Source organism: Myotis yumanensis, unplaced genomic scaffold, assembly GCF_028538775.1.
Source record: "Myotis yumanensis isolate MYYU_CA2020_CCGP unplaced genomic scaffold, mMyoYum1.0.hap1 SCAF_4, whole genome shotgun sequence".
NCBI classification, from domain to species: domain Eukaryota; kingdom Metazoa; phylum Chordata; class Mammalia; order Chiroptera; family Vespertilionidae; genus Myotis; species Myotis yumanensis.
In genome coordinates, this window is record NW_027223755.1 from 58,695,833 (window position 1) to 58,711,186 (window position 15,354).

Genomic DNA, 15,354 nt, shown 5'->3' on the forward strand with positions numbered 1-15,354 from the left:
CCTTGATTTTTCTGTATCGACCAGCTATTAACTTTTAATTCAAATATGCATCTAGAAATCAAAGCTAAATGCTAAGCAAGAGGTTAGATTCTAAATGAACCTTACTCTCACAAAAATGTGAACAGCCCTGAATTAAAATTTCAGAAAGCATTGTGTCCAAATACCAGCATTCATCATACATTTGGTGTATGAGTCACCGTATATGGATCAGCATAGCAAACCTGAAAAGAGAGTCTAACTCCAAGGTGAAATTTGCTTTTTCTTTCAATAAACAAGACTTGATATTACACCAGAATATAGAACTTGGTTCTGTGTTGACTCAGTAAACTGAAAAATCAGTTCATGAACCTCTCTGAATTGTCATCTAATTAGGTTATCATCACAAAGATTAAGTGTGGGTGAAGGAAATAATGAGGTATATTGATTCCTATATAAGAAGATATTCTTCCTTCAAGTCAGAAGTCAAGTTTTACGTAATGTGTGTGCGCCTCTGTGTGTGCCCATCCACTACTTAACTCCTCGTGTGTTTCGATTTTCCCTCTTCTACTATTACATTCCTCCAGTGTTTCATCTTCATCTTTATGTCTGTGCAGGGAAGCTGAGACAGAGGACAATATAGAAGACGGTTCTGTCAAATGGTGTCAGAAAGCTATAAGGGCAAGGCACATAGTTGTCCCCCAAATTCTACCTCCCCCCGCCCCCAATAATCAGAGGATTATTGCCTGCTTTCACACACACCCTTCAGACTGTCATTTTTTTTTTTTCCTTCTCTCTTCTGCAAGGCAGCCCATGTGGAAAAGGAGGGAAGTGATCCCCACCCCTGCTTGCAAAACACCAACAATAACGACAAAAAACTCCAGTAGGCCCAGATTTGTGTTATTTCTCTGAGCTTAATGATAGAGATTAAAATTATAATATTTAATAATATTTGAGCTAAAAGGATCCCATCGGTTAAATTACTTACCCAAAGCTACACAGTAAGAAGCACACCTGAATCTCAAACCCAGGTCTTTTTGGGACTGTCATTCACCTCTTACTCCCCTGAGGCACACATTCGTCTGCCAAGGGATGTTTTCAACCTCAACATGAACTTGGTGCAACTTCTTAGAGAATTGTTTTACTTAATCTTAAGTAAGTTTCAATATGATTTGTGTTATAGCAAACAAGTTAATGTTACAGAGAACACAGATTCCTTATGAGTATTTAAGGCAGAATAACACATGTTGAGGGCGCAGGGTGTCCTGGGCTTTGTCACCAGGCGGCCCAGGAGGATGCTGTCATTCTTTTCTCCTATTTTATTTTGCTGTGGAGGAGAACCTCAAAAGAAAGAGTTTACAAAGCCTAAGTCAGAAGATCTTTGAATCTCTTAAACTCAAATCCAAACGCTTACAACATAATTTTCTCTTTCAAGTGATGCAGAACAATAGAATAGTTCCGTAAAAAGCACCTGAGTGCTTCTGATTGCAGTAGTAATATAGATCCCAAGGCCCCACCCCCTACGCCTCCCCTGAACTCCTCCTGTGGCCCCAAAGTATTTCTAACAGAACCCTTGGCTCCCTGTGTCAGTGTGAGAACCACAGATAGAGGCTTATTGTAATTGTTGCCTTGAACTGATGACATACTGTGTGATTTAGTGATGAATAGTTCACACATCCCCCCTCATCTTCATCCCCCCCCCCCATTATAATAGTTTCTACCAGAAAATACGGAGCACTTTACAACCATATGTTTTGCAAAGCCATTTTTTAAGAACACATTTTGGTATAGAAGAGGAACTGCCTATAATTTGCAAGTCGGTTGCCACCCATTAGCTGAACCCAAAATAAAGATGAACATTTAATGACAGGCTTGTGAGGCAGCATTTTGATTTCTGGCTCTCTGTCCTTCTCATGCACATTTGTCACAGCTCATTTGGTAGCATGAAGGATTGAGCCTTCTTGGCACTGCCGTCTCATTTTTCTTTTCATTGTGACAAATTGTTGCTGAATTTTAAAGCACAATAGTATCTCCAAAGCGTGTATTCTGTCCTAAAGTGAACTGAGCACTGCAATTTGCCTCATTAGTGCCCTTGGACTCAGCAACCTAAAGTGGACAGATGCTGATTGATAAGCCCACCGACGGGATAATGCTCCTGTTCATACTCACGGGTCCTGTATTTGAGAGCTGTGTCCTCAGGCAGGCCTGGCTGGCCCCAAAGGCAAAAGCACCCCCCACGTCCTGCCAACTGGCAGCCACATGGCACCTTCGCAGGCCTCAGCGGGCAGATGGAAATGGCAGCCGCACAGCATTTTAAGGCTGCTCTTCCAGGAACCAGGTGGTGACCCTGGGTCCAACTGAAAGTGTGGTTTTTACAAAGTGCTCCCCTGTCTCCTGTGTCCTGGACTGAGATGGTGACGATTGAAATGGACATATGTCATGAAGAAAGACATAGTGAAACGCCGAGTAGCTAAGTAGATACCAAAGCTGAGAAATACTGGAGGTAACACTCAACACTCCTTTGTTGACTGAAGATATTGTAAACACTGGGCTTCAGAGTATAAAACCCTACACTGTTGCCTCTCTCCTGGTATACATTTTAGATCTCACCCTGGCTAGTGTGGCTCAGTTTGTTGAGCATCATCCCATGCACCAAAAGGTACTGGTTCAATTCCTGGTCTAGGCAAATGCCCGGGTTTCAGGCTCAATCCCCAGTAGGAGGCTTACAGGAGGCCGCTGATATCTCTCTCTCTCTCTCTCTCTCTCTCTCTCTCTTCTTCCCTCCCTCCCTCCCTCTCCCCTCCTCCTCCTCTCTCAAAAAATCAGTAAGAACATACTTAAAAAGAAAGAATCTGAATTACTGAATCTTTGAAATGACTTCTCTAATCAGTGATGTATAACTAGTTTTTAAGGCAGCACATGATAATTTGATGGGATAATAGCCAAAATTTAATACCTGGTCTTTTTGACTTGGATAGATTTAAGCAGGCAAATTTGGTAGATAGGAAAATAAATATAAATGGGTAGATATTGCAACACCAAGTAATGAACACTGTAAAAAGAAGTTCTACTTGTAAAGGTTAACTCTTTTAAAGACTAGAAAGTCAGTGGTAAGGGTCTCTTAGTGTTCCCTAATGTATAGAGGTGTGCCTGGCAGAGTCTGCCCGGAGAATGAATGAATGACTCTCTTTGGCCTAGAGTTGTTGTGATGGGAATTATTGGTTTTGGTTTTTTGGTGTGGGTGTTTTTGTTTGTTTTGGTTTTTTTTTGTTTTTTTTTTGGTTTGAGTAATATGCTCATTGTTTTGTTGGGTGGTTTCTTTGCCTGTTTATGGAGAATTCAAGTACGGGCTCGCCACCCTAACGTGTACTTCTTGTTTGGGCAGCACTTTGACATGCCTCATGATATTGCTGCCTCTGAAGACGGGACTGTGTACGTTGGAGACGCTCACACCAATACCGTGTGGAAGTTCATCACAACTGAAAGTATGGTTTTTACAATATTATGGTGCATATTTTCCCCTCAGTTTTATTGCTTAAAAAAACATGTGAAAAAAATGCATTTCTTTCTCTTTTTATTGATAGGAGTGGGAAATCAAGGTATAAGTGGTAGTTGCTAAAATACCTGTTTGGTATTCATTTCAGGAATTAAATTAAATTTTTAAGTGGAAAGAGAGGTTTTTTTTGCTGGCAGTTATCCCCTCGTTTCCACAGATATTCCACAGGAAATTCTTGATGCCTGAAGTAATGTCTGCTACACTGAAAGCCAGTGTTAATTCCAACTCCTCTCCAGAGGGAGGGAGATGGCTTTGGCAAGGCAGATGGGCTGACTAGTTTCCACACAGGCATCACTTCCCAAGTGACTCTTCAGCTCTCCGTGGCTGCCGAGCAGCTAGGAACGCCAGCATCAGTGTCAGACACACATCATTCCAAATAGGAGGCGCTCTGCATTTTTCCTTTAGGCTTCGGCTTACTCAAAATTCTGCACTGCTGTGTTTTCATCTAGCTCAAAGTATGTATGGGACAGAAGGGTTCTTCTATCAGGATCAAGCAAGGTAGTATGGAGCGGGGGGTTCTAATTGCAATTTGGACTTTATTTCTAATTCTTAGAAAGCATTAGATATGACCTAGCCTCTAATATCAGCCTAAGAAAACATAAGCTTTCTAAATTAAAGAGCATGGGATGCTTAGTAAGCCACTAACCTCAGTGTCCAGAAATCCTTTTAAAATATGGCAGGGTCTAAACAGTAGGAGAAGATGGAATTAGGGAGAAGAACTGAGAATGATAAGCTTGTGGTATCAGAGCTGCAGCAGGCAGTTTTAGACAGAAATAGTAAGGAAACATGGACTTGATGGAGATAGGAAGTGCTAACTAAACAGGGGAAAATGCAAATTATAACAAGGGGAAAAACGAGTTATAACAAAGAAAATAGGTACCATACAGGTCTTGGACCCCAAGTAGGTTTGCTAACTGCTGTCTTGAGAATTATCCTTTGGGTCACCTTTGCTGGTTTTGTAATAAAGCCCAGTGAGGGCTGAGTGCACAGAGGTGCCCAGGACTGCTCCCCGCTAGCAGCCGCTTCCCATCCCCCTTGCACGTGCGGCTCCCACCACCTGCCTCCTCAAGAGGAACCAGAAGGTGTGGGCAGACAGGAAAGCAAAGAGAGATGGATAATTCCCAATTGCGTGTCTGAGCCCAGGTTTTTCAGAATAAAGAAATGAATGAATACCTTTTAAAGTGGAAAAGACTTTCAGAAACCTAGCCAGTATCTTCATTCGGCAGGTAGGAATATGCTACTTGAATTCATTAAGATTCCAGTTTAGGCTCTTCATACCATCCCCATGGTTAGTACTCAAAAGAGATGTATATCTGAGTCATTGGGGAAGGGTTTTTCAAAATACACATGGTCGCACCCCCACTTGAGATCAAGAGAAAGAAGAGGAATGATAGTGTATGCATTTTAGAAAAGTGTCCCAGGTGATATTGATGTATCTCCTGATTGACAAGCACTGCAGTATAGCTTTCAGTTTTGAAACAGAAAAGTTCTCTGCATAGTCCAGAATGTAACCAAATAACAAACCAGGAAAATAGTACCTTAGGGACAATAAGACTGTCATCCAGGGCCAAGCGAGTGTCTTTGTATCTGCATGCTCGTGTTTAACTAGTCACATCCACATATGTCAGCTAGAAGACTGATGGACGTGGCAGGACTAGCTGCCTCTGAGATGTCACATGAAAACAGAACAACTTGCTATTTCAGAAATCAATAGGGAAAATCTCATTTTAAATGTGAAGACCTTAGAAATATTATTTCAACTTCCCCTAGAAGATTTTATCCAGGATTCCTAGACCTGGCACCTAATTAGTGATTGGCACTAAACTTTTCTAATATGATAATGAATTTGATGAATTAAGGAAATATTTTCTACTGAGTAAAATTAATATCGAAATTAAGTTTTCCATTGTTCTTTTTGGGGATTACAATGCTCTGTCTCTTTGCTGTGTTACAGAAATGGAACATCGGTCAGTTAAGAAGGCTGGCATCGAGGTCCAGGAAACCAAAGGTTGGTCAGGTTCCTCTTTGACTGTGAATCCCAAGGCTATTTGTGTTGAATTATTTTATGGCTCTTGATTGCACTTAAAATATTATCAAGCTAAAAATAGAATCTGTTAAATTATCAATAACTTCTGCTGTGTCCTGAACCTTTAACCCTACACATTGGCATCTCTTTTTCTAATAAATGGAGTAGTAATAATAAGTTCAAATTCACTCATTTCAGGTGATGAAAAGTGATTAAGAAATCTGTTTTTAAAAATGGGCCAGAAACATTCATGGAGGAAAAAAATAAGTTAGTAACTTACAAGTATGTTAACCTCAGATCAGCAGAAAACTACTGTTCAGTGTACTGGAAAAGGCCTTTTCCTAAGGGGCTCTAACCTAAAGGAGTGGAAAATACCTTTGGTGAGTTAATACTGTAAGAGCCTGAGAAGATTAGCTGCTCCCCAAGTTTCTATCTTAGTAAAATTTAGCCCCCCAGCATTTACTGAAGGCCATCTATGTGTAAGTCACCGTAATAGGTTTTAGGGAAATGAAACTGTGCCTGACTTTAAGAGACTTACACCCTATAAGGAGTGTGTGTGCATGTGTGTGTGTGTGTGCATGTGTGTGCATACATATACATATATACAGATAAGCATAACATTGGTATATATTATCAAGAATGGGTAGATAAGATTAAGCTGCTGGTAAGCAACCACTTGGTTCCTATGGAATCCCTGTCAAGTTATTTTCTCTCTTGTGTAGAATCAGTTTATATTTGTGCATTGTCTACTATCTACAGGGTTTGGGCATCATTGTGTATAGTTAAGAACTCACTAGAGATGCTCCTAATGTTTAAGTAGCAAAATGATTCCATTATTAGTTGCTTTACAAATGCCTCACCTAGATATTCAGACTTAACCCTAGGTTTACTTGTTTTCCTTTCTCATGAAAGCAGGTGGAAAGAGATGAAAAGAAGCAAGAACCAAGAGGGAGTTTAGGGAGTTTATGTAGGCAGATAAGAAAATATAGCCGGCTCAAGGTTGAAAGGGGTAAGATAATATTATAAAATAAATAAGTAGCAATTGTTTGGCATTTGTAGTGATTCTACCTATGTGACACTACTGAGTGGCATTCATACCATACACATATAATGATGAAGTTCCCAGGACCCTGTTTTTTATCATTATATATAGAATTATTGATAAGTTCTGTTTGCTCTGGAATAAAGATATGTTGGGAATGATTTTAATAATAGCTATCATCTATGGAGCACAAACAATGGGCTATACAGAATTATCAAGTTTAATCTTTACACCAACAATGTGATCATTGCAATATCTCCATTTTAAATATTAGCAAGTGAAGATAAGAATTACTACTATGATAGTAAGTGGCAAAACTAGGTTTTGACTAAAGTCTGTTTGGCACCAAAGCCTGGGCTCTTAACCACTAGTTCTGTACCACTGAGGAGAGATGAATACTACCAATTGACTCACCATAAATTCTTCCAAGAATTATAGGTTAGAGAGGGTTGTAGATTACTCTGAATCCTCTGTTTAAATAGATCACACACACACACACACACACACACACACACACACTAGATCAGCCGTGGGCAAACTACGGCCCGCGCCCGTTTGAAATGAATAAAACTAAAAAAAAAAAAAAAGACCGTACCCTTTTATGTAATGATGTTTACTTTGAATTTATATTAGTTCACACAAACACTCCATCCATGCTTTTGTTCCGGCCCTCCGGTCCAGTTTAAGAACCCATTGTGGCCCTCGAGTCAAAAAGTTTGCCCACCCCTGCACTAGATCATACTGGTTGGCCTGTTGAGAACAGCCCAACCACACTGACCAGCGAGGGGTGAACTGTGCTCATAGGCTTGGTGTGATGATTAAATGAGAACATCCCAGTCCGTGGCAGAATGCAGCAGTTCAAATAGTAAATTTTATTGAAGTGTCTTGTCATGACGGGCTCATTTTAATAGTTAGGAATATCCAAACTCAAATGAAGTTGTTCTTTTCTTTTTTGAACCCATATGATATTCATTAAACCTTTTTTTTAAAATATTACTTTCTTATTTCAAAAAGGAATATAAATCATGCTAGATCTCCAGAGTTTGTCTTTTACCAAAATCTGGAAGCTAAACTTAAACCACTCCTTACAAAAGAGAGGGAGAAACACCATCCCAAACTTACTAGACTTGTTCATACATGTTAATTGTAAATTTCCAAATTCGAGTCACCTTTGATGACACTCATCCCAACGGTGGATGTTCACACAGCAGAGTTTCAAAACCAGTGTTGTGTTCTCAGGGAGTTGCAGGGATGAAAGTATTTGTGATGATAGGAAACTCAGGAAAGGAATTTAAATTTTCAACTAAAGTTACCAGGGATAAAAGAGATATGCCAATATCCCACCAAAAGCATAGTCTTTACCCCTCCTCCAGTTCACAATAAAAGATGATGACACTCAATGCCCCAGAAGGGTGAGGAATTTCAGAAGTGCAATGAATGTATCTTACATTTTAGCAAGTTTATTGCCTCCTTCTCAGCACACTTTCTGTGAATGCTAAACTGATTTTTTTAGGCTGTCACTTAATTTATCCATAATGTAGCCCAGTCCTAGTCCTGCCTTATGAAAGAACCTAGATATGAGCTGATATAGCCTCACCTTAGGTGTAGGTGTAGGTGTAGGTACCCATACTTAATGACAGGTAGAAATTGCTAAGTAATTTCTGTTTGTAGCCACCTTCAAAAAGAAAGAAACCTTTCTTCCAAGACAACAAATTCTTGATTGCCAACCTATAACTTTGGCCTATATATTTTTTTTAAATCCGGTTGTCTGTTTTATGTATTTTCCTGCTTCAATATAGAATAATCTTGAATATTGAACATCTTGTATACCTCTTCTACAGTAACACGAAGGCAAAACAGTGGTTAGGAAGAGTACAAGTCACATTTATATTCCTCGTGGAAACTGAGATGTAGAAAGGTTAAATTTGAACCATCTAGATTTATGAACCAATCCCTTTCCTTCTCTCCACTGAAGTTTCGAGAGCCACTTCATTTGACAAAAGAAAAGAAATAATGGTCTCCTCTTAACGATAGTGCAGGGAAGAAAATGAGGACTATGACAGGCCATCGGTAAGACAGTGATGATAATAGTGCCTACTCATAGGCTTGGTGTGATGATTAAATGAGAACCATGCCTGATACAGCTTTAAGTGCTCAATAGGTATCAATGAGACATGAAGGAGGCTGGCTCAGAACACTTAAGCAAAAGGCTGGGACCTGCCATTGGTGTATTTCATAACTTGTGTTTACAGTGTCTTAAGAAATTTGAGAAATGCTTCCTTGGAAAAGTGTCCAGTTATCTACCAAGCTGTGTCTACATATATTAAACGTTAACCAAAGATTTTGCTGACAATGTTAAACCACCTATCCCTGCCATTTTATCAAAATGTCCATACGGCCATATGATTCATTCTGTATCATAGGTTAGAAGGGCATCGCAAGAAATTGAAGTTCCTGAAACTGTGGGCATTTTGGCAAGCATGGTTATAGCTTCTAGACTTCGCACAGTAGGGTTTTTATACCAACGTACATCTGTGCCTCTTGAGGGCAAGTGTCTCAAGGCTCATGTCACATTTAAATCACATTATTAAGATCCCTGCATCAGTTTACAGAGTGTTATTGTATCAATTTCCCAAATAGTACTTTAGGTCTGATATCTACCTAAAACCTGCCAATATCACAGAATGATTGTATGTTCTTTTCATCACCCTCAAAAGGATATACAGTGCCTATGTGTGCACTTACAGTTTGCTGGGAACTGTAAAAAAGACCCTGAAAAGGCCACACCTCCTCTTCCCAGGTTTTAATCCTAGAATAAATGCGTGCATACAATGTACGAAGCATTCATTGAACATGAAGGAGATTCATAAAGATACAAGGACACAAAATCTTATTAAGCAACTTCTTTATGGTAACACTTGTACCCAGCGGCTTTACAAAGGAGGTATATTACATCACAGTTTCACAGATGAGGTCGCGAAGGCCCAGATCATTTAAGTAACTTGCCCAAAGTTACACAGCTAGTTAGTTGCACAGGCACCAGGGATCAGAGGCCGGATCCTCTTGACTCTAGCCTGCACACCAATTCCATCCCTTACACCATGCTGCCTGTTCATTTTATCTTTGAAAAGATGCAAAAGGAGGTTATATTTTTTTGTGGAATTACAGCTAAGAGGAAATAAAACATAGAACAACAGCAAAACAAAACAATTTAAAGGTGGAAAACCATTCAGTGGTTACTAATCACAATACATGCTGCCAGCTTCATAGATTCAGACATTGAAGCATGAACCCGCTTGCACTGGACTCAGCAAGTTCTTTGCGAGCAGTTGTTGATTTGCCTGGGTAGGGGCGGTGGGAGGGTTTTGGGATCTTTGGGTCAGTTGAATATTGTGAACTCTTCTCTCCCTGAAGAATCCGAGGCAGTTGTTGAAACCAAAATGGAGAACAAACCCGCCTCCTCAGAATTGCAGAAGATACAAGAGAAACAGAAACTGATCAAAGAGCCAGACTCCGGAGTGCCTGTTGTTCTCATTACCACCCTTCTGGTTATTCCCGTGGCTGTCCTGCTGGCCATTGCCATGTTTATTCGGTGGAAAAAATCAAGGGCCTTTGGAGGCAAGTAAAATGGAGCCCCTTGAACTTGGAGCCTGCTTTTGAAAGTGTTTGGCCTTATTATTCTCAAAGTTCCATTGTGATTTTTTTTCAGTGGTTTTTTTTTTTAAGTGTTCTCTGCCTTTTTTGATGTTACTGTCTATGTTCCAAATATTGTCTATAGTTAGAATCACAGTAGAAAATGTATCTGGAGCCTCAGAAATTTGGATATTTGGGCAGTTAGGTTAAAATGTAACCTTTAATATTGCTTTTTAGCAACTGGCTTATGCCCAATTGATGTCTCCGTATAGCTAAGTGCAGTCAGGGTAATTGAGCTGCAGGGTCAGGACAGAGGAGAGCCGTGCTGTTAGAAATAGGCTCAGTTCTCAAAATAGCGGGGCCGGTTACTTGGGAGTTGTAGTACTCCCCACCCGCTGGTCCTGGCTCTTGCTCTTCGCTCCTTGACCTTGGGCAAGTTACTTAATCTCTCTCGGCCACAGATTCCTCATTTGTAAAGTTGGAATAAAGGACTCACTCAGGTTGTATGAGGATTAAATGAAATAATGTACAGAAAGCATTTATCTCAGTACCTGGAACCTGGTAAGTGCTTATTAAAGAATAATCATGGGTAATAAAGTAATGAAAGTCATAAGTCAAAAAAGATACTTGTCTTAAACCTCAGCTATCTCAGGAAACCAACTATTTCTATAACAAACCATCTGGTAGTTTTTAAATCGTCATAAAATAGGCCATCAGTCCACCTTTCCTGACCATACGAGGCAGGTTCCAAAACTGGAGTCAGCATTTTATCAAATTATTATCATAGTACAGAACCCAGGAGCTGAGTTCCTTTTAGGACATCCACACAAACAAACAATGCGGCCTGTGATTCTCATGTCTCAGAAGTAGTCCCTTGGCTGGGTCCCAGGCCTAAGGCAAGAATCTACAGCTCCATCTGGGAAGGAGTCCATGGATCAGGGTGGGAGGCAGCATTTGATCAAGAGACAGCATCTGACTGTATTCCAGGCCAAAGCAGCCATGGCAGGAATTCAGTGCCCACAGCAAAGCCCTGACACAGAAACAAAACACAGAGGATTCAGAGGTGGCGAAAGGGAGTCTTTCTAGGACTTTCTTTTACTTTTCATAGGCAATCGGTAAAGCCCTGCACAAAAACAGTTAACTCTTCCCCCAAAACACTTCTGTTAAGCCCCTGTTGTGGGTAGGGAACTCAGTCAGCAGGGGCAAAGATAAAGAAACTTAGTCATTGTGTTCATGGAGTTAGGTGGTAGCTTCAAAAGAACAAGAATCTGGCTAAGTGTACTTGTTTATTGGTGTATCCTCAGGACAAATAACAAACAGTTCCTGGCGCTAGGCTTCAATACATACTTGTTGGAAGAAATAAATGGAGGTTACAGACTAGATGACACACAAAAGAGAGATGACATTTAAAAAAAAAAAGATGACACATAAAATTGATTAGCAAGGTGGTAAGTGCAGTGATCATTACCAGGAGTATCGGGTGCATGTGGGGACTGGGCAGGTAGCAGTACTATTGGTAAGCAAACTACACTGGATGAAGGAATGCCAGAGAGTGAAGAAAGCGGCCTCCCCCGCCACGGCACTGTTACAGAATGCTGAGTCCGCACACGCGTGTGGGGAAGGCAGACACCCAGGTCGAACCACAGGAAATTACTATTGTGCAATCACATTTGCTGTAGGAAAATTGCAGTTTTAATTGCACATTTAATTCTAAAAGGAAACCAACTTCACATTTTCTCATCATTTGTCTTGATAGATCTTATCCACTCTATGAGGGTTTTAGAAACCCTCATAAAGGACCCCCTGTTCATTCAGCATACCCTTGTTGCATATCAGCTCCATATCAGACACTGTAGTAGGCTCAGGGGGTGGAAAACCAGCTAAGGGCTGTCCTGCACCCTTGTAGAACTTACAGTCCAATGTGTTGGCTTTCTAACAATCTTACTAGATTCTTCTTCCATTCTTCCCTATTCCCTTCCCCACCCACTATGCTACCTCTCCTCTGTTATCTGCCTGCTAGCTTTCTTTACAATGCTGCCTCCATTCCTGGCTAGAGATTTCATAGGAGAGCCGCAAGCCCTGCTTCCCTGGAACGGCTCTTAAGGAGGTAGAAGCCAAGGTACAGAATGCAGGGAGGTACAGAGAAACAGAAAAATGAAGTCCACCTGGCATTCTGCCTCCCCAGAAAAAGAAAAAGTTGATCTTTCATAGAGATGGGCAGCTCCACGGGGAACACTTGGGTCACCTCATCTGATTGAAAATGCTCAGGGTTCCAGGTCCTTTGCTTTCACTTAGGTCATATAAAGGGGAAATGATGTACATGGGCCCCACGCTTTCTCAGGCAGGGCTTGTACTGTTCTTCAAGAAAAGACTAAAGCCTAAGATAGATATTTCTAAATTGTAATAATGAAAACTTCCCGATTTTTACAAACTACTGGCAATTTAATTTTGTCCCCATGGAAAGTAATATTTATTGAGCACTTACTGTATACTTACCGGGCACTATTCTACGTACATTACGTGCAGGGTGCCTCTAATCTTTACAGGTGGGTGGAGAGTGTCATTGATCCCTCTTTCCTCAGAGGAGAAAACTGAAGTTCAGAGAAGTAGTTTATTGAGATTGCACAGCCTGTGAGAGAGCAGGCAGGCGTCGAACCCAGCTGTGGCCCTCTGTGCATCACAATACTGTATTACCTTTTCCCCTTTGGAATTGCATACAGGCCAGAGTCAGACCTTGTTAATTATTTATGAATTCTTGAATTTATACTGAAAGTTGAGCCCATGGATTGAGGAGGGTGATCGGGGCTCCTTTTGAAATGTGCCATCTTTTTCTAGCAGATTCTGAACATAAACTCGAGTCAAGTTCAGGAAGAGTGCTGGGAAAACTTAGAGGTATGCCCGTGACCTTTTAAAATCCTTCACGTTTGGTTCAAAGTCAGCAAGCTCATGTCTTTTAAAGAGCAAGGAGATAATTTGTATTTCCTCTCTGGAAATGAAACCCCTGTGCAGCATGACATCCCACAGCATCGAACCGGAATGCAAACCATAAACCAGAGTGTGTGGCTCTGGCAGTGAATTTCCCAGTCTCCTTTTCCACCTTGCCATTCTGTATTACCTAATGATCCCTTGCCTTTTATCGGGCTTCGTCTTCAGTAAACTTTCTGTCACTCCTGTGGGCACGTCAGTGCCTGTCATCTGAAGATGACCTTTTCATAAGCTCACTGAGATGGAGAGCTGCTTGTGGGACGCCAGTTCCCCAGAGCCTAGAAAGTGCAGGAGGTGAAAAGTGAATCTGAAACAATCCTGCAGAAACACATGCCCGCGGGGAGCTTTGTTTTTTCCTTCTGTATTTCAATAAATGTGTGTAGTGCCCATCTGACTTTGTAGGATACGTGTCTCTGTATGTCAATCTTTTTTTGTTTCTCTTTTGCTGATATCTACCCTTCCCCATCCCCAACTTCCAACTGTACCATGTAAGACTATACAAGGAAACAGAGTCATTCATGTGACCTTCACCTCAATTCTGTGTTGTTTGCTTTCTTCAGGGAAGGGAAGTGGAGGCTTAAACCTTGGAAATTTCTTTGCGAGCCGTAAAGGCTACAGTCGCAAAGGGTTTGACCGCCTAAGCACCGAGGGCAGTGACCAAGAGAAAGATGAAGATGATGGCAGTGAATCGGAAGAGGAGTATTCGGCACCGCTGCCCCCACCCGCCCCTCCCTCCTCCTGAGCGCCCGGCTTTGGTCTGGTTGAGGAGATGTACCAAGAATGCCCGATTCTTTTCCCTTTCGCACGTTAGAGTTTTGTGTGTTTAATTGTAAACTGTACAAGTCTGTGTGGGACTGTACACATTTTATTTACTTCATTTGGGTTTAGTTGGCCTCTGTTTCTAGTTGAGGAGTTTCCTACAAGTACATAACAGTGCCATGGTCTTTATATGGCATAGACTAGAGAAACAGTCCTCTTCTTCCATCACACTACTAATTTATGATGGAAGGCTTGCTCATTTACATTTCTGAGACTTTTCTGTAGATGTAAATAAGCCCACTCTGCTTGAACACAGTATTTTCCCAATAGCGCTTCCATTGCCAATGTCTTTCTTTGGTGCCTTTCCTGTTCAGCATTCTCAGCCTGATGACAAAGCTGCTAAATCTCCTATTTTTTTAAAATCACTAGCATTATATTGCAACAAGTGAAAGAAAAAAGTCTCTATTTAAATTCTTTTTTTAAATTTTCTTCTTCAGTTGGTGTGTTTTTGGGATGTCTTATTTTTAGATGGTTCCACTGTTAGAACACTATTTTCAGAATCTGAATGTAACTTGTGTAATAAAGTGTTTTCAGAGCATTAGCTGTCAGAGTGTATTTTGCAGTGCTTGCATATTTCAGAGTTTTATATACAACTTTTGTATAAATTACACAAGCCACAGATATCGTGAAACCTTCTCAATGTCTTCAGCCCAAAGAAATGTATTAAAATGAAAAAGATATTTTGTTATGTAGCCAATATAAACTAAAAACCAGCCTAACCGTTTACATACACGTGGAAAACCAGGCTCTCTTTTAAAATTCAAAGAGAGCTTTTGCCTGTTTACCAATCAGAAAGTCAGTACTTTAATAAAAGGTGATCAGCGCTAAGAGGAAAACTGCATCTCAAATTACATAGGCACGTGAATCCATCAGTGTAAGTTACTAATAGTTTTCTTTAAAAAAAATTTACTCAAATTCCCATGTATTTGTAGTAATATTCCTCTGTTAAAGTGACTACAAATTAATTTTAAGAACATGTTTTTCATGTTCCAACAATGCAATTTAGTAAGAAGCTGATGATTGTTCTTTTCAGAATAATCAGACTCTTGAACTTGTTAATTCAGGCATTATAGTAGTTGGGATATTAGTGATTTAATTGACTAGACAGTGATTTTCAACTGTTTTCATCTTATGGCACACATAAGTTAATTACTAAAATTATGTGGCATAACAAAAAATATACGTTTTGCCCATATTTTGCCCAAAATATACCTGACAAAAAGGTAGGTATAATTTTTATTCATTCACACCAGACAGCTATTGTGTTGGCTATCATTAGTTTTTTATTTGGCATCCTGAGGGAAAAGAGCTCAGTGC

At 40.4% G+C, this 15,354-nt stretch overlaps 1 protein-coding gene across 14 annotated transcripts in view; it reads left to right on the forward strand.

Annotated features, from left to right (window-relative positions):
- Positions 1-14,575, forward strand: part of PAM (peptidylglycine alpha-amidating monooxygenase) — a 268,970-nt gene extending 254,395 nt beyond the window's left edge. For 4 of the 14 annotated variants that reach the window (XM_070412390.1, XM_070412389.1, XM_070412397.1 and 1 more), the window contains 5 exons: positions 3,362-3,461; positions 5,487-5,540; positions 10,015-10,218; positions 13,069-13,125; positions 13,779-14,575. In XM_070412390.1, coding sequence (XP_070268491.1) covers positions 3,362-3,461; positions 5,487-5,540; positions 10,015-10,218; positions 13,069-13,125; positions 13,779-13,960 — 597 coding nt within the window. In that variant the 3' untranslated portion in view covers positions 13,961-14,575. The remainder of the gene's footprint in view (positions 1-3,361; positions 3,462-5,486; positions 5,541-10,014; positions 10,219-13,068; positions 13,126-13,778) is intronic. The other 10 variants (XM_070412392.1, XM_070412398.1, XM_070412393.1 and 7 more) reach the window with 5 other exon arrangements.
- Positions 14,576-15,354: the final 779 nt, after the last annotated feature.